Source organism: Dicentrarchus labrax, unplaced genomic scaffold (assembly GCF_905237075.1).
Source record: "Dicentrarchus labrax unplaced genomic scaffold, dlabrax2021, whole genome shotgun sequence".
In the NCBI taxonomy this organism is placed as follows: domain Eukaryota; kingdom Metazoa; phylum Chordata; class Actinopteri; family Moronidae; genus Dicentrarchus; species Dicentrarchus labrax.
Window position 1 is genome coordinate 5951529 of NW_026136705.1, and position 22356 is coordinate 5973884.

Sequence of the window (22356 nt, forward strand, 5' to 3'; positions counted from 1 at the left end):
TTACATGATATTCAACTCAAACTTTCAAACTTTTGTTTCGTTAGAATACATTTACTGTACTTGACTTCTTTCTTAATAGGGATTGTATGACAGCGATAAAGTATGTCTGACACAGGTCCAGTTTTGCAAACCCACACCTGCAGAGTTCAGTTACAGAACCGACTCATTACCCGCAATTATATGTGTGTGCTGCCGCGTTCCTCAGGGACCATATGCTGAGAATGTGTTAAAAATCTTTTTCTGATTTCTGATTTCTCCCCCCAAAAAAACACATTTTTGTTCTCACCTGCTTCCTGTCTGCATTTAGTTCATATTTACCTGTACCTGTGAATGTGTATATATATATATATATATATATATATATATATATATATATATTTTTTATATATATATATATATATATATATATATATATATATATATATATATATATATATATTATTTTTATATATATTTTTTATATATATATATATATATATAAATATATATATATATATATATATATATATATATATATATATATAAAAAAAAAAAAATATATATATATATATATATATAGTAGTTATTAACCTACTGTGGTTTTGTCATTTTCACCTGGTAAGCACACATTAGCACTTCACCCAGGGCTCTCATCTCTTTCCTGGGCGAAGTGCCAGATGAAGAAGTGTGTGCAACGTTCAACCTCCGCACACTGTTGTGGGCCTGCCAGAGGGCTTCTTGGCTAATACTGGCTGTGACTTATGCCATTGAGGGGGTGGATATGATAATGATTATTAGTTATGATTAAAATATTTAACTGTAAGTGTGTCAAAAACTAATTTTAGCATTTAGCACTTAGCTATGCAAGTTGTAATATGGCTATCCTAAATGTAGCAGGAAAGTTTATTTCAAGAGAACAGTGCTACAGAAACAGACTGAATAGCAGAATGACTCATTCTGGAATAATGCCCTGAAGCTACATTTGAACATTTGAATCTGATTTCCAAGAGATAGCGTGATCACAATATAAGCAGAGCATCTCTGATGATTAATCCTATCCAAATAGGCCATGTCAGTAATATCATTGGACTACAATGATCCCTTTTACCTCAGAGTAAATGCCTAATAAAAAACCCCCAGGTAATAGCAGTTGCTTGTGAATGGAAGTCCTTCTGAAGCATCAGGCCATTTTCTGTCTGAAAGGAGAACTGCCAGTGTTATCCTGTTTTTTTTTTTATTGGCATGGAGGCTGTCAGTGAAGCAGAAACCACAGTGATATTTTTTTGGTATGGCAACAGTGTACAAATGAAACAGTTGCAGTATGAGGGTAATTATTAACATTTATTAACATAAATGTCATATGTTTAGGTGACGAAGCAACAGAGGAATACAGACCAGCAACAGTTAAAGTGGGTGTGTTTTTTATGTTATTTTTTAGGTTTTTTTAGTCAACAAATCCCATGAAAAGGCCAAAATCAACAGTGTGTTAGTCTGTCTCTCAATACGTTCTGACTTAAAAATGATAAACAAATATATAGTTCCATTTTAAAAATTAAATAGTTTCCTAAAACAGCTGGTCACTGTTGTTTTTTTATCAAACCTGACTCAAGAAGAAGGAAATAGTGCGTTTTTTTTTTCGCATAATAGTAATAATCCTCTTCTCGTTCATTCATAGTCCAGCATGTTGGTGCTTCTCCTATATGCTTGAAATGTGAGGGTGGGGCATTTGTATTTTGCAGTTGGCTGCAATATGCAACCTAACCACTAGGAGCCTACCTACTGGAGTTTTTAAGGTTGTATTGTTAATGACAGACTGAGGTTGGTTTGTGCCATTTGTATGTTTTTATTGTAAAGTGAAAGACAGTATTCATGCTAGTGGCAACCAATAAAGTTACTGTACTGGGTGAGAGATTCTGTGTGTGAAAATAAGCAGTTTTTCACATTCATACAAGATTTATATAATGCACATGAATGCATCATTCAGGTAGGCAATACATTCCGACCTTCGACAGCTGCATAATAAATATTCAGTACTTTTTGTGCGGTTTAAGTGGACTTTCTTAATACATTCTGTTCAGGGGAATCTCTAAACCTGACAGTAAAAGTAGTTGCTTGTAGTTCTAATTTGTCAGCTGAAGGCTTGGCCAGCTGGGAGCACCCTACAACATGTAGACTGTTGTTGCACGTGCATAGCAACTGCTTACTCAGTGTAAAACAGTGACAGGAGTTTTTTTCTAAAGTGAAATTTGAACCAGTTAAGGACAAGTGATTTGGCAGATTATTCTGGTAATGAGTTATTCCCTCCACAGACATGAGACTAACAGGAGGAGGTGGATGGTTAGGGGAATTGAGGAGAACAGAGGGAAAATAAAGAAAGAGAGAGACAGTGGGCATTGCTTACAGAGAGAGAGGGAGAGGGTATGGTGTGGACAGGGTGTGTGTGTGTGTGTGTGTGTGTGTGTGAGAGAGAGAGAGAGAGAGAGAGAGAGAGAGAGAGAGAGAGAGAGAGAGAGAGAGAGAGAGAGAGAGAGAGAGAGAGCAAAAGCCCGTATGCAAAACCTTGCTCTCGTGAAGCGTGATCCCTCTTTCTAGCTTTCTCGTTCGGTTCCACTGAAGCTTCTCGTCTTTCTGCCTTTAAGCTGTGTGCCACGTACGGCAGAGTCCATCCAGCCGTTCTTTTTTTTTAACAGCAATGTCTCCCATAGTCAGAAGCCCTGAGTGCACCCCGGTGCTGTGCCACTGCAAAGTTGCCTGCACCAACAACACCTTGTCGTTGATGTTTGGATGCAAGGTAGGTTGCAAACTGGTCTCTTTGCTTCAGAAGAACATGGTGACGTTTTGAGTTGTAGTGGAGATGTTTCTGTCAGTGACTGTGGTGCTCTTTGTATTATTGCGTGTTATATCTGATCTGAGTGAGAATCCTGTGGGAATAGGATTACACTGGTTATGTTCTTCTGAAGAGTGAGAAAACTATTTTAATTTTTATCTAAAAGGTGGTGCTGGTGCAGAATTTGTTTTTCCATCTGCGTTCCTTAAAGCTGTATTAATGCTTACTGGAGCTTAATGAGGGCATATTTACAGCTACTGTAATATTTCTACTTCCATGTACTGTCACCTTTCATTTATTATAGTGACAGGTCAGAATTATTCCTCTGCCTTTAATGTGCTGTAAACACTCCTTGTTCTCTCATGTCTACTATTTTGCTGCATTCCTGTATTTAACAGTGCTTTAAGCTCAGCAGGCCTGACCCCAGAGTTATACTAGAAAGTGAATATTGGATGATATTCTAGCACTTTCAGGGAAGCCTGTTTAGGTTCTTAAGACTTGTCTGGAGCAAAATGCTCAGGGTAAGAGGGTATAGAAATCTACCAGAAGATTTTTTATTTTTTTTATTCTTCATAAATTTGCTGTTGTGAGCTGACATTGATGCATAGAGCTATTGCTGATTGTACGCCATTGTCCGCATGTGCTTTACATCAGTGGTTCCCAACCTGGGGGTCAGGACCCCCCTACAAGGGTTCGGCAAAGCTTCATGGTGAGTCACAAAGCCTTCTTAATTTTAAGGGGTGTAAGGAAACAAAAATACACACAGTAAGCCTATATCTCAGCATTTTATTCATTTCTGTGAAACAAACTAAATGATCATTATGTAAGATCTAAATTAACAGGATAAGGAAGAAGATATATTCACAGAGCCTTTACTCTGATAAACAGCCCCATCCTGCTTTAGAAAAGTACACAGTTAAAGCAGTCAAAGAGCTAAGAGAACAATGGAAATAAAACAAAAGAAAAACAACAGAATTTGTCAAAAAAAAAAATATATATCAAATATATATAATACAGACATGGAAAATATCAGTAAAGCTCATCTCTGATCAATATTCACAGGAAATAATCTGCTCAAAATTCATCTAAATCTCTCACTTTACACAGTCTTCCTGCAGTTATTGTGTTCACTGTTTGGGTTCATTGTACAGTTATCACTTGTTCTCTACTGTTATTGTGATGCACTGAATATAATAGGAAATATCCATAAAATATTACAATGATGTCAGAGCAGCAGTAGGCCTGTATTGTTAAACCAGAAGGGTAATAGTTTTTTCTTACATTTTGGGGGGGGGAGGCACTGGATTGGTACTCAGTTCAGTTTCGAGGAAGATAATGTCAGAACAGTTTATCTTTTTTAGTTAAAAAGTTTTGATAACCAGATGCACAGACTCATATGTGCCGTGATCATGTATTTGCAAAACAGTGATTTAGCTACAGTTCGTGGATCATATTGTGAATAATTCTCAGCTCTTCTCTTTTTATTTAACAGTTGGGGTGTAAATCACCAGTTTAACAGTACACAGTACGATATTATATCGATTCCTTAGACCGTGAAGCAGTGTTTTCTGATATCACAAAGTCTGATTTTTGATTTGATTTAATTCAGGGGCCTGCAGTCAATATGAGACAATATCATATGCCCATACATGATGACTGGAATAACTGAGTGTACCAGCTGTCTTGACTGTCAGAAATATAAGCAGTCAGTAACTGGTTTGAATGGTAATAGTCAGGAAGAGGAGGGAGAGTTAAAACAGACAGAACAGGGCAGAAAATCATCGTCTCTTGCCACCTCCCTTCAGACAGGGCAAACAATATTAATGAGTTATTGTGCTTTCTTCTGACTCCCAGTTAATCTCTGCTGTGAGATTTTTACAACAGAGTTTTATTATTAAGGCCAAGGTTAACTTTAGCCTGGTGCCTGCAGCAGCACAGCCCTACCAGACGTTGTAACTTATACCTGTAACTTTGAACTTGCCTTACGAACGTCAAACTAAGAGTTAAAATATGCCTACAATACAGCAATATAAGCATGTATAAAAATATTTATTGTCGGGAATGCTCACTTTCAGGCACAGGTACTCTTTCAGCCAGGGCAACACACTGTCCACCTGATCTCACATCAGAAACACAGCTGAGAACAAGGGCAAAAAAAACTCCCTTGTTCCTGCAAGGAAATTCAACTCAGTAAACAATTGAAAAACCCCCATATCAGTCGTGTGTGCTTAATCTATTGACTATAATACAGCTTAAACTGGCAAATTATCCAGACCTCATCTTTTCTGTCACTGGAGAATTATTTTGCAGTATCAGAATAAGAAATAAGCTACGAGGATTCACATATCAATTGCAGGGGCTTTCCCTCTCGACTTCTGTCTTCTGTATAAATGAACGAGTTTGTCTCCAGTCAGTTTAAAGAGAAGTGAGATCTCTTTTTAGGTCAGTTGACTATTGCTTCGATGTCTCTGTTATTGCATTTACTGTTTTCTCCCTTCTGATCACATACACTTACGGAACTTACATGTATACATGAAATCTTTCTCGTAGGGTGTCTGATAAAATTAGATTTTGATCCGTATACACACAGAGTGCAGCCAGTAGAAGCTTCTATTGTGCTGTTGGAAGGTGAAAAACACCTAGACAGTGTGTGGGTACAAAATTCATCGCTCACCTAGAAAGAGCCAGGCACACTGAAGCTAAAAAACACTAGATGACAACAGATATGTGTATGTTTGACTGTGAAAGCAAGAAAAGCAGAGGGCAGGTGCTCTTTGTTTTTTTCCCATAGCTCAGCTCTCCCTCCTACTGTCTGTAGGAATTAGGGCTGTAGCAGAGAATGGGGGAAGAGAGTCTAACTGTAGGTATATAAAGCCACAGAAAGAGGTCAGTGCACACAACCGCTAGGAGATTCCACACTAAATCTGCACAGAGGCTCTGAATCTGCCCTCGGCCATGCCACCCCACATTTCCATCTCATCTTGATTCTGCTGGTAAAGGCTGTAGTGAACATCGGAGAGGAGCGATCCTCTCAGTGCAGCATGACAACACCACACGTGAGCGGTTACACTCTGCACACAGCTCAGCCCGACCGGCCCCACAGCTACGTCATTTTACAAACCCTCACAATGAGAGGCATCACACTGCAGGAGGAGATTGTGCAGTGACTCCATCAGGTTTAAACAAGAAAATACAGTTATCGTTGCTGTTGATCCCTAAGAACAACAATAGCTAAGTGACATGATGAATAATATTTACCCTGAAAAATTAAAGCTACAGTAGTTAATTTTTATCAAAATAACTGTCGTATTTACTGAAGATTTCAGCGTTCTGACAGTAGTACACGAGACAGAAAATATGTGAAAAAACAACTCAACAATCAACTATCTTTCTTGGCTCTGTTTTTGTTCTGACCCAGTGGATTCTTGCAAATACTATTAGGAGCACTAGGAGGAGCCAGAGGAATCTGATTTCTATCCGTCTCATGCTCTGTTGTTAGACACACAATAAATATTTTTTATAAATATGACCTATTACAGGGTTAAAAGTGAACTGTGAAGAGGGACTAATGTCAGATTTCCTCCAGCAGTATTTTCAAGTGTTAAGTTCACCCAGATAAACAGCTTGCTGCGATCCAACTGTGTGAAATGGGAACAATAGTCACTATATGGTGGAACCACATGCTGCTGGAGTAAAACAACAGCACACAGTTTTGAGGGACAATCCTCCCTGTTGCGTTGATCAGCTGTGGTGCTTTCTAACACAACTAAACAAACACAGTGGCTTCAGTGTAACGCCTGCACACTGACTCCAAACCATACATTTATTGAAATGTAATAATATGAATTAGATGATATGTTGCTTGCCCTGTTTGAGATGTCTGTCCGTCCATCATATTTAAATCAGTTACATGTCTGATTTGCTATGCAAGGCATGTCAGAGTCCTTTCCTCCAGACAGCTCTTCCAAAGAGTGCAGTTCTTTCTGACGTGCAGAAGAGAGGGAGAAAACAGTGAGCAGCATCTCAGACTGTGTACAAAACCATCCTCTGACAATCAATGAAAACATTACAGGTTGGAGCATGTGAAAAAGTTTCTTAATCTCTCTGCCACAGTCCTGCTACGGTCCATCTGTGCCACACCTACAAAGCTCATGCCAGAGCTGAAATGATCTCTAAATCAAATAAGGACCTAATCGGACTCATAATTCCAAGCTCAGAGTTGCTGCTGGGCAGTGCAGGCAAGAGTTGGGGTGCACAGCGACTAGAGGAAATAAATAAGTGATAAAACTAAATGCATAACCAAAAAACAGTGATAGGGCTGGGTATGGTTTAAAAATGTTCGATACCAGTACTGATACCAGTACCCTTAACACGATACCGATACCAATTGAGTACTTCATTCGATACTTTTTTCAACTGGTCATTTCCTTCACATCAAAAAGGAGGACACGGGGACATGCAAGCAGATATTTGTTTGGTATGATCCGGTTTTAAATTTGAATGTTTTTCCACCAGATTACATAAAGGTGCATACACATACCACATAGCTAATAATAAATATACAAGATACAGCTCATGACAACGTGGCCTTCCAATTCAGATTACATAGGTCTAATAAACATCATACAGAAACTGTTCTTGATGTTTTTATCTGGATAGATAAAGGGTAATATAGGTTTGCCTATACATCTGAGTATGAGCATGTTCAGAATTTCAGTCCAACAACCGACGTTAGCTCACGTTACGTTCTCTGTCACTGAGAGCTGGGTACAAAAAGAACAGATTGCAGGTATCGCTTGACAGGCGGAGTTTTGATACTACTTGGTACCGGGTTGTTTCCGTCAATACCTGAAAGGTATCGAGTACTGATGCCCAGCCCTACACAGTGATACATGCAGACTGCGAAGGCAGAAGCCACCTCCATGTAGATTATGTACACTTGTACTGCTCAGACCAGAGGTTCACACACCTCTCCAAAACTGTGTGTATCACACACAGCTGGCTGGACATGGACACTTTCATTAATTATTATTTTCTTTTTAATAATTCAAATGATGATGATATATAGACTGCTTAAGGATTTTTAAAGCTGCAGTAGGTCATTTTTATACAAATATTTTTTGTCATATTTGCTGAAACTGTCACTGTATCCTGACAGTTGTACATGAGACAGATAATCTGCTTCCTCTGCATCGTTCTAGCATTCCCAATGGCATTTGCAAGAATCCACCGGGCCTGAACAAAGGAAATCATATAGAGCCATTACTCCATGTTACTTGACAGAGACAACTGTATATCAAGTACACCAAAAATATCCCAAAAAGTTGTAAGTTACAAGAAAGGAAAACTAAAATACATGACAAAATTATTAAAATGTGTTTAAACATATTTTACCAGAAAATCATATACACAATATTTTTCTATCAATATTTACTAACATTGATGAGTTGTTGTTGAGACTATGAGAAAATATAAAACATGTATATTTTATAGGCTTTCTCTTTGTTTCATGACAGAAATCCTCCAAGCTAACACGGTCTTCTGTTGTCTTTTAACCACTTTCTTCTTTTGCTTCATTCCTGACAATGTATTTAACCTCCACAGCCAAGAAAAGAGCACTTTGTGATTAGTGTTAGGATGAACTGAAAAACATGGAAGTCTTCATCACCATTGTGTCTTTCGATAGCTTTGGAATGGAACCTTTCAGGGTTTAAAAACAGTCCTTTGCATTGCTCTGATAAATCTCATTATTGTACTCTCCCCACTTCTGCTTAGTTTTACACGTACCTCGTCCTCTTCAATCTCTCCCAGGGTCTCTCTCTGTCTCCTTGTAGCACTCCATTCACATGGCATTCATCAGGCCTTAGTGCCATGACTTAGTTTTACTGTTGCATACAACAAACTGAAAAGTAACTTGGAGGATGCAGTGATGGTGCCACTTTTTTATACAGCTATTCAAGTTTTAAAAGAGTAGTTTGCTTTTGACATGTGCTGCCAGCTTTGACACTGGTGGCATCAACACTTACACCCAGACCACTTTTTATTTTGACAGGACAGTAGAGAGGGACAGGAAATGCAGGGGAATGAGTGAAACTAAGGGCCCGGACTGAGGGAAATTTAAGAAAACAACAAAAAAGAAAAGTTCATCACATATTCCTGACTTTGTTGTAGTGTTTTGGGGTTCGTTGTTGTGTTTTTTTTAGTTGCTGTTGTGTTTTTTGAGTTGATGTTGTGTTTTTTGATTAATTGTTGTGTTTTTGGATTCGTTGTGTTTTGTTGGTTGCGGTTGTGTTTTGTGATTTGTGCTATATACTGTGAACAAACTGATGGAAATGAGGCTAACCCAGTAGTTCTGCTTATTGTCTCATTTAGTCTGCACAGATTAAATAGTTTAACCAGTTTAACCGCGTTATCTACTGGAATTTCTTTGTGGCCCAGTTATTATGCTTTGTCAGAAGTTTTAAATCTTGATCCCTGATCTCAACTCCATTAAATCTCAGCAAACAAAGTTAGTTATACAGTAGTAATACAGATCACAGAGAGCTTAGTGAACACCAATAAAATGAAAATGAAAGGCTTCATGCACACCAAACAATGGTCCAGTACTGTGCACACTCCTCTAATATGATTGAGTAACCAGAGCATGGCTGATTTTACTCCGTGAGATCCTCTCATACAGTAAATTGTAGGTCACTGGGCTTCTCTCAGGCTTGAGGTCAATTGGTCTTTGGATCGGTACAGTAGATATGGTCTTTAGCTCCGAGCCTTCCTTCAGCTACTTGCTTAGCTGAAACATTCACCTCATTATAGTAATTCCACTGTTGGCTGCTTATCATTGCATTATGGCCTAATATTAGCTCAGGAAACTAAAGACAGAAAAGCGTATATGTGCTCCTTGACTTTGGTATATATTTGTGTATTGATTAAAATGCTGTTAGATGAGAGATCCTGGTGAATCTTATAGGAAAGTGTAATATTGGAATAACAGAAAAAGTTTTAGAAATCATTCATCACCAATTTTATGCATTATTTTACATACATACAGTGACTACATACAGTAAGAATTTAGATTGAATGTCATGATTTTCATTTGAAACTGAATTACCAAGGCCCTGCCACTGCAGAAGGAATTCAGTTGTTTAGGCTTACTGTAGAAAGCAACGGAGGTTTCCAACATAGAAAGATTTTGAGTGTTGTATATCAGTACACCCTCTGCAACATTACGCTGCATAGAGTGCTGCAGAAATGAGTCCTAAAACACAACAACTTTTAGATTTTAATTACAAGATTTAATTACGAGTTGGAAGTTTAGTGGTGGTGATGAGCTTTTTACCTCTGGGAATTTTTGTTTGAAAATTGTTTTGAAGTAACCATGGCGATGCGAACTCCTGGTTTGCCTGCAGCACTGAAACTTGCTCCGTCTCTTCCTGCTGGTATACTTTCCATTGGTGGACTCCTGTTTGGCATGCATTATGGCACTGAAGCAAACGCATTAAACACACTGTCCAGCTGATCTGAAGCTCATGTAGATCACTGGTTCTTTACCTTTTTCCTAAAGGGACCCCTTTGCTCTCATTAAGTAAACTGACGACCCCTGACTATATTCAGTAAATAAACTGATAAACTGTACAGTGAACCCAAATAGTGAACACGATAACTGCAGGAAGTATGTGTAAAACGAGCAATTCAGTTGAATTTTGAGCATTTTTTTAGATTATTTCCTGTGAATACTTCATCAGAGATGAGTTTTTCTGATATTTTTAGGAACTTTTTATACAATCCTCTCTCTGTATTATGTTTTTTGTTCCTCCAACAATCATACTTACTTAATAGGCTGCTTTTTTTGACCAATTCAATATTTACTTCTCCCTGTTACCTGGCTGTTGTTCTAAAACAGCTTGTATTCAGGTTATCAAAGTTAAGATGTTACAATGTGTTAACAATACACTGCAATGTGTTTCGATGCAAGTTATTTTTACTTGAAATGATTTATGTTGAAAATGTACAATTTACACAAACTCAATTTTGTAAGTTAAAAAACATTCTTGATTAAGTACTTTTAAAATAAAAATTTTAAAATGCAGTCAGTGTCACTTAAATTTACTAAAGCTACTTAATCAAGTTTTTTAACTTACATAATTTAGTTAGTTTTACTTTACATTTTATGTAATCAGTTTCAGCATTTTTTTAAAGTTAAAGTAATTTATCTGGTTTTACAGTGTAATCTAAACTTTCAAATACACTTTAATGAAATGCTGAGTCTACTGCGTGAATTTTTTAAGTTTTCTTAAAATAAAGAAAGCCCCTATGAAGATTTGGCGAACCCAAGGTTGGGAACCACTGATGTAGATTATCAATGTCAAGAGATCTGACAAAGTCCTTCTGATTACTTTTGATGGATTGGTAACTGTGTGTTGCTGTGTGTACTTGCTGGTAGCCATTGCTAGGATACAGGTATAAACAGAAAATAGGCAGAAGGGTCCTTCCATTACCATACTAGTACTCACATTAGAATGTCACAGCCATTCACAATGTATGGACTGAACTAACTCAGCTTTCTGTATAATAGGTTATATATATGGTGTATTGAGACTCTGGATTTACTGATGTTTTTATCTGACATGAGTACAAACTACGTAAGAAGAATATAATTTCAGCTATGGTGTGCTTGTAGTTTCTATATTTAGGCCCACTGCTCTCACCCATTAATTTTGCTACGGTAGGCTAAACAGCAGTAGTAGCTGCAGACACCTGCCTCCTTGCCCCTGTAGCTGCACCCAGTGGAAACAACATCTGTGTTTGGGAACTGCCTATACAGCCCGAAAGCAGACAAACACTGCTTCTGGCCTCCTCTTGTCCTTGTCTCTTGAGAGAGATCAAGTAAGCGTGCGACGTACTGCGTGCGTTGTTGATGTAATAAACCTGCATGTAAGTTGCACACACCAGAGATTCATGCTAGTGCTTACATAAGAGCACAATGGATAACAAGGGAACATGGATAGGATATCTTGGGAAATTCTGAATAACATTTCCATAAAGTTGAACAAACAAATACATCCAGTCAATATTAATCAAGAGTTAGTAAGTAAGTTAGAAAGTTCAATTCTAGTACAAAAGTAACTCATTTCTTGTCAGTTCAGCATGTATTTGAGGGACTGCATCTTTCATGATAAATGTGTCAACAGCATCACTGAGGCGAAGACATACAGAGACAGACACAGGAAGAGAGACAAAAGGCACACATATTGTATGTTGTCGAGTTATAGAAAGAAAGAAAAATCAACCGAGGAAACGTATTTATCATCATACAGCACAAGGTTGTGTCACAAAATGAAACGTTGCAGTCCCTTTCAATGCTACACGCATAGAAAAAAGATAATTCAATTTATAGAGTAAAGGGAAATAAAACTCTATATACAGTCATTTCTATACATAGATATGCACAGATACACTGTGACTGATTGACTGCATTTGAGCATCAAGCATCATTGATGTAATCACAGAGTCTGTGTCCTTTCGCCGTGTGCTCTTTTTGACTCAAGGTCCAAACCCCACGCTTCCTTTTCCAATGACTATAGGCTATTTCTGTCATATGTTGTAGATGTTTCAGCAATAAAGCAGAAACAATAACATTAAAACAACCATGTATTATGTTTGAAGAATCTACCAGCTGCTGCTTACCTTCTATATCATCGGCAAATAGCTGTAATAATACTTCTGAATACTTATTCTAAAAATTCTAGAAGAAGTATTTCCTAAAAGTCACTGTAGCATCTTAATCTACACAAGAAACACAAACAAACCTGAAAATCTGTCTTTACACATCACTGCAACAGAAAACAAAGGGGAACACTGTCTTCTTGGTATCAGGTGTTTCTGCACAAACTCTTGATAGAAATTGATTTGTTGATGTAAGATCAAAGAGCCCATCTCTCCTGCTGCATCCAATACAGCCTTGCATTGTGAGGCTGAAACACTTTGCAACACTCTATCCCCCGCCATCTACTGATTAATCCTGTTGGAAGGCAGCAATTAGAGAGTGCATTGAAATACAGATTCAGTAACATGAATGAAACTCCTACCTGTGTGCTAATAGCCCTGCAAAAATAGCAGCAGCACAAAGATGTAGAGCCACTGCACACACAGAGCTTCACACTCTTTGCTTTCCTTACTTAATCCTGACAAAGACTGAATGGAAGTGTCAACACCAAAAGTAGAGTGTTTAAGGTTTTGCTAGTCAAGTACTTTACTTATTCATACTTTCCAGCATGTTTCAATGAGCATTCCAGTGTTTTCATTTCATTTGAAAGGTCTGCCTATATTAAGTAAGCTGTGACATCTGAGACTTGACACTTCAAAACAAACTTTTTAATGCAAGCAGCCACCAGATTAGCGTTGTTACAATACCCTTCTTTCCTTCCCAATACCAATTCCGACCATTGTGCATAGTATCATTTCTGTCATTGTTGTATGTTCTGGCTCAGGTTAAACCCTTTGTAAAACATAATCCTTCTTTTTAGGCATCAGGTATACCAGATGATGTTGCAATTATAAAATACTTACTTTATCACCACAGTGCAGCAGCTTGGGAATGAGTGCTGTTTAACATGTAGTGTTTCTGGGGTGCGATTAAATAACTATTTCATATTTGTTCACTTACTTGTTCAGCGAATTTGTAAATGAGAACAACTATAAGGTGAATTTGGCTCTATTAAAACACTGTACAGAGCAGGAGGAGACTGAGGGGAGGTGTAACAGGCTGACACTCAGCAGAGTAACCAGCTGTGTGGCAGCTAAAAACCTGTATTTATGTTGATTTTGTCAGACATGTCGCCACCATGAAATAGTGATTTGGTCAGCTGGGTTGTTGAAGAAGAAGAGATTGAGCTGTCATAATGTTGGTCAGGTGTTTCGCTGTGGACAGAGGTCACTTCAACAGGGGGGCACTATGTGGATGCAAGTGGCAGCCTCTGTAGTTTAGGGTTTTGTTGGTTAGCTCAACCAGTTAACCCCCACATGTATACTGTACATCCACCCCGACTACTACTTACCTGCAATTGTAAAATTAATTGCAATTATTGAGAGAGTTAAATCGCAATATAAATCTGTGAAGATTTAATTCGCAGAGGGTGTTATCTACTTTTGACTTTGCTTGCCGTTTGATGTCTTGCGTCACACAGTAGCTGTATCAAGGTGCAAAGACTTTAGTTTCGCTTTTTCAAAGGAAAGGAAATATGCATTGTTTTACACAGTTATACCTCAAAAATGAAAAAGATTCTTTCATTTGATAAAGAAAAATGTTATACATAGTTGTCTAAGAAATAATGAAATCCTTTTTAATAAACTGTCTTTAATCTCATTTTGTTAAACAAATTGTGAGAAAATCGTATTGTGAACCCAGTATCACGAATTGTATGGAATCACAAGTTGAGTTTATGGTTATGTCCCTACCTGCATTGGTAAGATTTTCACCCTGGAGAGAATAAGAACCTTAGTATGACCACAAACAAACACACTGAGAAGACTAATCATGGACTATTATCTGTACTCACTCATCCTGTGCAGGGTCACATTTCATTTTGCCCATTGTTTAAAATAGAACCAAAAATGACAAATGTTTCTTAAGAATCAAATTTCATTTGTCATTTCACCTTTTCCTATTTTACAGTATTATCTACATGCATAGGAATACAGCTCAGCCAAAATGACAGAATGCAATCTTACTTACTCTATCTTTAGTAGCTCTGGTAGCTGACACATCAGACTTAGACTTAGACTTAGACTTAGACTTTCTTTATTTGTCATTTAGATTTGCATCAAAAATGACATTTCGTTACAATGGCACATAGCGCAACAGGAATAGAGGAGAGGCAGTATGTACAGGCAAAAAATAGATATCCAAATATCAAACTTTTTAATATAAATAAAGAGAAGAGAAACCCGTAGATAATATATATTGCACAATTTTAGTTGCCTATTGTAAAATAACTTTTGTATATAATACAAATAAGAAAAATACGATAAATATATCTTTTGTTTAAAAGACAGATTAAAATAATGCAATATAAAGATTATTAATGAGATAAATATAGGATAGCTTAGTCCTTTGTAGGTGTATAAGTGAGTAGGGGGAGAGAAGGGGGAATGGTTATACAGTGTTCAGCAGTCTTATGGCATGTGGAAAGAAGCTGTTGTTGAGTCTGGCTGTTCTGCTCGGAACTGCGGAACCTCCTTCCAGAGGCCAGCAGTGAGAACAGTCCATGTGGGGGTGGGGGGGGTCACTAACGGTGTTTTGAGCAGCCTGGAGCTTACATTAAAATGGGTCTCTTTACATTGCTGCCTTTAGGCTTTATCAGAAATAACTGTGATCACCGGAGCGTTATGGTTAGGTTGAATCTCAGCGATGCAGATAGCCACACTCTCTGCATGAACATCACTTCTGTTTGTGTAACGGGGGTGCTGTTCTCTGAGGCCGCCGAGTTGTTGAGTCATTCTCAGTGTGTGCCAATTGACTTTGAGAGGCATGCTCTTCCTCTCTTGTGAGGTGATTTGGTCAAATGTTACATCTACACCATGGTCCATCTCCAAATCCACACTGCTGACACATTCAGTTTAAGGTTGGAAATCTCTCACTTAAAATGATACTACCATGTTGGTGAGTGCTGCTGTAATAATACTTGATTTGGTTAAAATTTTTAACACTGATATGGTTATTATATAACTCTTTTGTCTGTCTATAGAGATATAGTAGATCCATTTTTTTTTTGCTGTGTCATGCCTTAGTTTAGTGGTTTCCAACATTTTTCCTTAAAGGAGTGATCTATTTTGTAGATATTTCATATTTTATTCACTGCATATCAATTAAAAAGGGCTCTATAAATAAAATGTATTTTTATTATTATAATGCATAACCATACGAGTAGAACAGCTGATAAACTGTACAATGAATCCAAACAGTGAACACAGTAAATGCAGGAAGATTGTGTAATACTAGCAATGAATTTTGAGCAGATTATTTCCTGTGAATACTGATCAGAGCTCTTTTCTTGATATTTTTAGGAACTTTTTATACAATTATCTGTATTATTTACTAATTGTATTATTATTTATGACTGTATTAGAATAATAATCATTTGTATTTAATAGGCTTCTTTTTTGACTAGTTCCATGTTTCTTGTTGTTCTTTTAGTTAAACAAATAATCTTAACTTTAAATAAAGCAATTTCATTCATTTGGTTTTCTTCACAGAAATGAATCAAATGCCGAGATATAGGCCTGCTGTATTTATTTTTATTTCTTATCCTCCTACAAAACAAGAAGGCCTTGCAACCCCCATTAAGCTTTGGCAACTGCTTGTGGGGCTCCGGACCCCCAGATTGGGAACTAGGGCTACACGATATACGATTGACAATTAGTGTGGAAATTTTCACTGAAAAAAGATTAAAATCATGATAATGTGACATTTGACTGGCTCTGTACCAAACAAACATGTTTTCTTACCTCCGGAGAAAGACTTGTAGACCAGGACATCTCTGTAGCACTACAGTAATTTCATTATTCATTATGTTAGTCACACATTTTACATTTATCAAATGTATATGTGCGATTTGGCTATTGCTCTTGTCCATATTGAGATTTCGATAATATTTCCTTTAATTGTGGAGCCTTTTTGGGAACTCCTGCTTTAGTTCACTGCTCGCCAACAATTAAGTTTTTTTTCTTGAGTGTGTAACTGTGCCATGGGATGATTCTTTCTCTGTGTCTACCCATCTGTTACTACCTTTGTTTGTTTGTGTGTGTGTGTGTGTCTGTGTGTGTCTGTGTGTGTGTGTGTGTGTGTGTGTGTGTGTGTGTGTGTGTGTGTGTGTGTGTTTCAGTTTGTAATCACCCTAACCACATCTGTCCCGCATGTACTGACATCTGTAGTGTTGGTACAGAGTAGTACAGACACCTACAGTTTTGTATGTGCTTGTGCCAGTGAACGAGCTTCTCCGCCTCCTGCTGGTGTCTCTGCTGCTGTATGGGTGTGCTGGTTGTGTGCTTGGGATCTTGGACGTGATTGATCATTTATGGACTTAATTTCTCAGTCACACCTGTTCTGTTTGCTCTTGGTGGTCACATGTGGTCCTGTTGCTCTCTCCAGAACAGGCCACCAGCAGTACAGGGGTCACCCCACAACGGCCAGACCCCACCCTGCATGAACCCTGCCTTGATGAACGCTCCCTGGGTGAGAGAGGGGAAGAGGGGTTTTTTTCATCCCATGTCATCCTGGCAATCACCCACAGTATTTACTGACATGATATGTATATATGTCATGATTCATTCCAAGTTTTCACCGCTCATGTTGTCAGAAATAAAAAAAGGAGATTCCATCATGTTGTTGTTGTCAAGATAATTCACTTCATGGTTTGTTCATCTGGTCACAACACACTTCTCTGTTGCCACTCTATTCATATTGTTCATTTTGACATTATTCATGTCAACACTGGGTTTACATGTTAACTGGGAACTCATTTTGCATCCTTTCGTTGCTAAAGTAAGGTATTGGCATCAGGGGCATGGCCAGATTTTTTTTTGACTCGGGTGGCACAAGTGCAGCATTGACTTATGCAGGAGTGGCATGAAATATGTGTCTTAGCTTTCCAGTTGTTACTAATTTATGCAATTCCAGTACTGTTTAGGAACCCAGTACCCAGTATGTAGAAATATTCAAATACACTAGGCAAAAATAACACATTCATACCACATGCAAAAAATTACATGGAAAACTGCATGGGATTCGCATAAAGTAGGCATGTCTGCAAAGGTCTCCCCTTTGCAGACATGCCTCTTGTGGGTACCCATTTTCATTCAGAGATCTTGAAATTTTAGCCTAACTTTGCAGCACTACTTAGCTCACTTCCCAAAATGCTAGTATGACATGGCTGGTACCAATGGATGTGTTAAGTCATCTTGTTTCATATGCAGTATCTTCACTAAAACCCTGCTACAGCCTCTGAAAGACCGTGTGGAAGAGGAAAGGTTAATAGGGTGGCCAATCAGATTTCAAGTGTGGCCAGTGCTGCCCCAGGCCCCCCTTCTGGACATGCCCCTGATTAGGAGGGAATTCATTGTACTGTGTGTATTCAAGAAAAGGTTCTAGTTTTGTATCAGTTAACTGGGATTGGTAATAAATCTTCCTTTAATACAATTCACATACACCCACATCAAGAGAGAATGGAAGTCCTTGAAGATCTGCAAAATGTAATGGAAGACAGAAGTCTGCTTAGAAAAAAAGTATAAACTATTAGTATGTAAGTATAAGTTCCTCCTGTGAACTTTTAAATGAAAATGTACACAAAAAATAGAATCATCATATTCATGTGTGTTGCTATTTATTTTAGTTTGCCAACTCATGATATTCCAGTGAGCAGGGAATGGACACTACATCAGGATGCTCTGCAATAAAAGGTTTTGTTGACAAAAGTTTATTTAACAAAGGCAAGTGGCCAGTCAATGTTTAAAGATAGATTTCCATCGTCATGGTAACTGCGTTTATTTTAGTAATGGATAAATCACAACTTGTAACGTTACAAGTTTGAACTTACACACAGCTGGTGCAACAGGCTGCTTAAAAGAACCTAGTCTGTATCTACAGAAAGCAAAAATAATACAAACACTACATTCTAAATCTGAGACACTGCAATGGAATGTAAATCATCATAATCATAATAATCATAAATAATGTTATACAACAAATCCAATTTAAATTAAAACCTTAGAACTGTAATGTGAAACTGGTGCCTCTGTGGCTAAGGTTTTGCCATGTTGATGTTTATTATCTGTGTCATCTTTGATTCACTTTGATGAAATTGGAGGCAGTTTATTAAGATTCATTCTTAAACTTTTCTTCCGTCATTTCTGTGAACAGTAACACAAACCCTATACTTCTCATCACCTTCTAATTTAAGCTTTTTTGGCATGAAAGGTTATATGCTTATATTGCCAAAGCAAATATTAAAGCAGCAGTAGGTAACTTTTATAAATATAACTTTTTGTCATATTTGCTGAAACTTTCTCTATATCCTGACAGTAGTATATGAGACAGATAATCTGTGAAACAATCCTCCTCTTAAGATCAGATAGGATGTTTCTTTATTGATCCCCCATAGGTGAAATTTTAATTTGGCACAAAATATTAAATAAATTAAAACATAATACAAATATTAAAACTGCAAGCAGTGAACGGGCCTTCGCACCAGCGCGCGTCAGGGTGTTCTGCGACTGCGTCACGTGCCAGCGTAACGTGTGCGGACCACAACATGAAAATTTCACATAAATCAGATCAAAATCGCCATGCAGCGCTTACTTCCGGTTGCCAGTAGGTGGCGCTATGATGTAGACGTGTTAAGGGCGGGACTCCTATCAAACATATGAAGTTTCATTGAGATTGGACCATGTACACTTAAGTTATGAGGATGTGTACAGGGTGGAACTGTTACAGAATATATGAAGTTTACTGCTGCGCCTCTCTCTCTCTCTCTCTCTCTCTCTCTCTCTCTCTCTCTCTCTCTCTCTCTCTCTTACTGGTCGAGGCAGACGACCACCCACCTAGAGCCGAAGGGTCTGTCCAAGGTTTCTGCCTCTTAAAAGGAAGTTTTCCCTGCCTCCGTCGCCAAGTGCTTGCTCACGGTGGGAACTGTTGGGTCTCTGTAAATAATGTTATAAGTAGTTCGGTCTAGACCTGCTTTGTTTGAAAAGTATCCTGTGATAACTTCTGTTATGAATTAGCGCTATACAAATAAAATTGAATTGAGTGAATTGAATATTGGAGATTGGACATTTATGAATACTTTCTGTTTTATGGCAATTTGTCGAAATTCGGGCACGTCGTATGACGTACTGTCAACTTTTTATCTGCAGTTTGTTTTGATTGTACGGACCAATTTTGAAATTGATCCGATAAATTCCCTAGGAGGAGTTCGTTTTAAATGTCCGATCATCATACACATGCGTACCAATTTTCATACATGTCAGTCTTACGTCTCTTGGGGGCTGATTCTGGGGGGGGCGGGACTAAGCCAAGACAATACGTAAGCCTTCGCCAAGACTGAATTTTGTGCAAAGTTTCATGAGTTTTCGGGCATGTTTAGCCCCCCAAAATTGTTCAAATGTTGAAACAAAAGCTGATGTTCAACATGTCGCCATGGCAATGTGGTTCTATGAAAATTCTTAAAATTCATAAGATGTCATCATCATCATCAAGGGAATCTGACAGAATTTCAGCTGGATCTGATCAATCTGCTGGAAGAATTACATAAAAGTATAAAAATGACATTTCCTTTCACCACTAGGTGGCACTATCACTATTACTAAATATTATCACATAGATGTGTTCAGGGCGGGACTATTCACCTCAGAGGTGAAGTTTGGAGCCGAATGGACAATGTACACTCGAGTTATAGCAAATTTCTGTGTTCTGGTGGTACATCAAAATTTTACGCCACGGACACGCCCTTTAACAAACCATCACCACAATCATGAAATATCATCAACCATATGTTTTGTATTTTATGTTTTCCAATAAATTCCCTAGGAGGAGTTCGTTCAGATACATCTTGTGCAAATCGCCAGAAATTACCGCTAAATCCAAAATGGCCGACTTCCTGTTGGGTTTGGGATATAACTCCTACTGGATTTTTTGTACATCAGGATAAGATCTACGCTGTAGAACATCCGTAGTAGCCGAGTGCACACGTTGAATGACCTGAGCCTCCTCAGAAAGAACAGCCTGCCCTGTCCTTTCCTGTAGAGGGCCTCAGTGTGATCCGTCCAGACCAGTTTGTTATTTAACTGCACCCCCAGGAACCTGTAGGTGTCTGCCATCTCTACTCCTTCCCCCTTTTTGTGAGTCCACCAGGTCGCAACAAAAACAACCAATCAGATTGTGAATGAGAGTCAACAATCAACTATCTTTCTTGGATCTGATTGGTTGTTTTCATCCAGGCTCGGTGGATTCTTGCAAATGACATTAGCAGCACTAGAACAATCCAGAGGAACCTATGTTCTATTGTCAGGATATAGTAAGTTTCAGAAAATATAACAAAGTTGTTTTTATAAGTTAAGTTACCTACTGCAGCTTTGAATATTATAACAGCAATAATCATGATATGACTAGTTAATAATAACCAAAAAATGTATAAATGTATACACATTTGTACAATCACAAATCCTAATGAATAGGACATTGTCAGTCAGATTTGACAGTCAACAAACAACGCAAACAAGAACCAGCATTTACCTTTCTTTGTCCCTGTCTCTCTCTCTCAATGTCCACCCTCTCCTCTGCCTCCCTTTCTGGTCTCAGCAGTACCACTACCAAGAGGACGACTCACCGCCTCTTGACCAGGGATTCCCGCGGCTCACCAACGAGGTGCGCGCCCCCGAGCTTGTGCATGTGTCTGAGAAGAACCTGTCAGAGATCGAGAATGTTCATGGCTACGTGTCCCATTCCCACATCTCTCCTCTCAAGGTGAGTGTGCCAACCCCACTCTCCCCTTAATTCTAAGTATATGGGCTTTAGCACCATGAGCCCCCAACATCATCCCAATTCAGCAGCATGAGCAACTGCCAACATGGCCGTCCTCTCTGTCTCTCTCCCTCATCTGTTTGTCTTTTTATTTTAAATATGAGCACAGACTGCTCTGTTTTTGTGGTTCATTTTATATGCATTGTTACAAATTTTTGTGTTTGTTAGAAAAATAAAATGGAACAGATACATTATAGAATAATCATCATAATTTATTTCATCTATTTAGTACATATGGGTGAGTAGACAATATATTGTGGTTGAATTCAAGCCAATTTCAAGATGCAATATTGTGTCTGCTCATGTTAGATGTTTCCTCTTTCTTTTTTCCCATTTACTTTCTTTCGATGTATTTTCCTGACCCACAAACACAAATTGGTGACAGTAATCTGGTTGTCAGTTTGTAGTTTTTGCCTATCATTAGAAGAGAAAGTAAAAAAACACTGTATTCAAATCACCCCTTCTCTGTGCCTATACCATTCCTTGCACACATTTTTCCCTCTTCATCATCTCGATCCATGAAGTGCTGGTGTATGTCCTGACCTGCTCTCCAGCCTCTAACACCTCAGTGCCTCTCTCTGCCCACAAAATAGCACGCCTCAAAGTCCAAAGCTGGAGAAAAAGAACACATTCCAGCTGTGTTAAGCGGTCTCAGGTACATAATACAAGCTGCAAGTGTGTTATTGACCCGGTGTTAAACGTCAGATAGCAGTTCAGCTGGCAGTTTGTTGTGAAGTGGTTGTTTCTCTACTGAGGTTTGAGCCAGCAGAGGGCGATGTTGTAAATTAAGAAGAGTTGAATCTTCCGTTTATCTCAGGCAGTGTTTGAAATTCTTGGCAAATCATTAGTTGTTTCAGTGAATGGAAAATGAATCGCCAGCAAATTTTCTGTGTCTTTGTTCACAGAAGAACAGGCAGAATGTTGAGGAGCACTTGACTGATTGAAAGATTTCTGTGATTACTGTAGAAATGTAATGAAATCC

General features: G+C 38.2%; 1 protein-coding gene and 1 long non-coding RNA gene across 39 annotated transcripts in view; one reads left to right on the forward strand and one right to left on the reverse strand.

Moving 5' to 3' along the window:
* Positions 1-22356, forward strand: part of dlg2 (discs, large homolog 2 (Drosophila)) — a 219563-nt gene that overhangs the window by 75781 nt on the left and 121426 nt on the right. For 27 of the 38 annotated variants that reach the window (XM_051401499.1, XM_051401464.1, XM_051401462.1 and 24 more), the window contains 2 exons: positions 16950-17033; positions 21153-21317. In XM_051401499.1, the coding sequence (XP_051257459.1) occupies positions 16950-17033; positions 21153-21317 (249 nt within the window). Of the gene's footprint in view, positions 1-2656; positions 2771-16949; positions 17034-21152; positions 21318-22356 lie in introns of those variants that run through there. The other 11 variants (XM_051401471.1, XM_051401472.1, XM_051401493.1 and 8 more) reach the window with 5 other exon arrangements.
* Positions 1-22356, reverse strand: part of LOC127364253 (uncharacterized) — a 115907-nt gene that overhangs the window by 54198 nt on the left and 39353 nt on the right. The window lies entirely within an intron of this gene.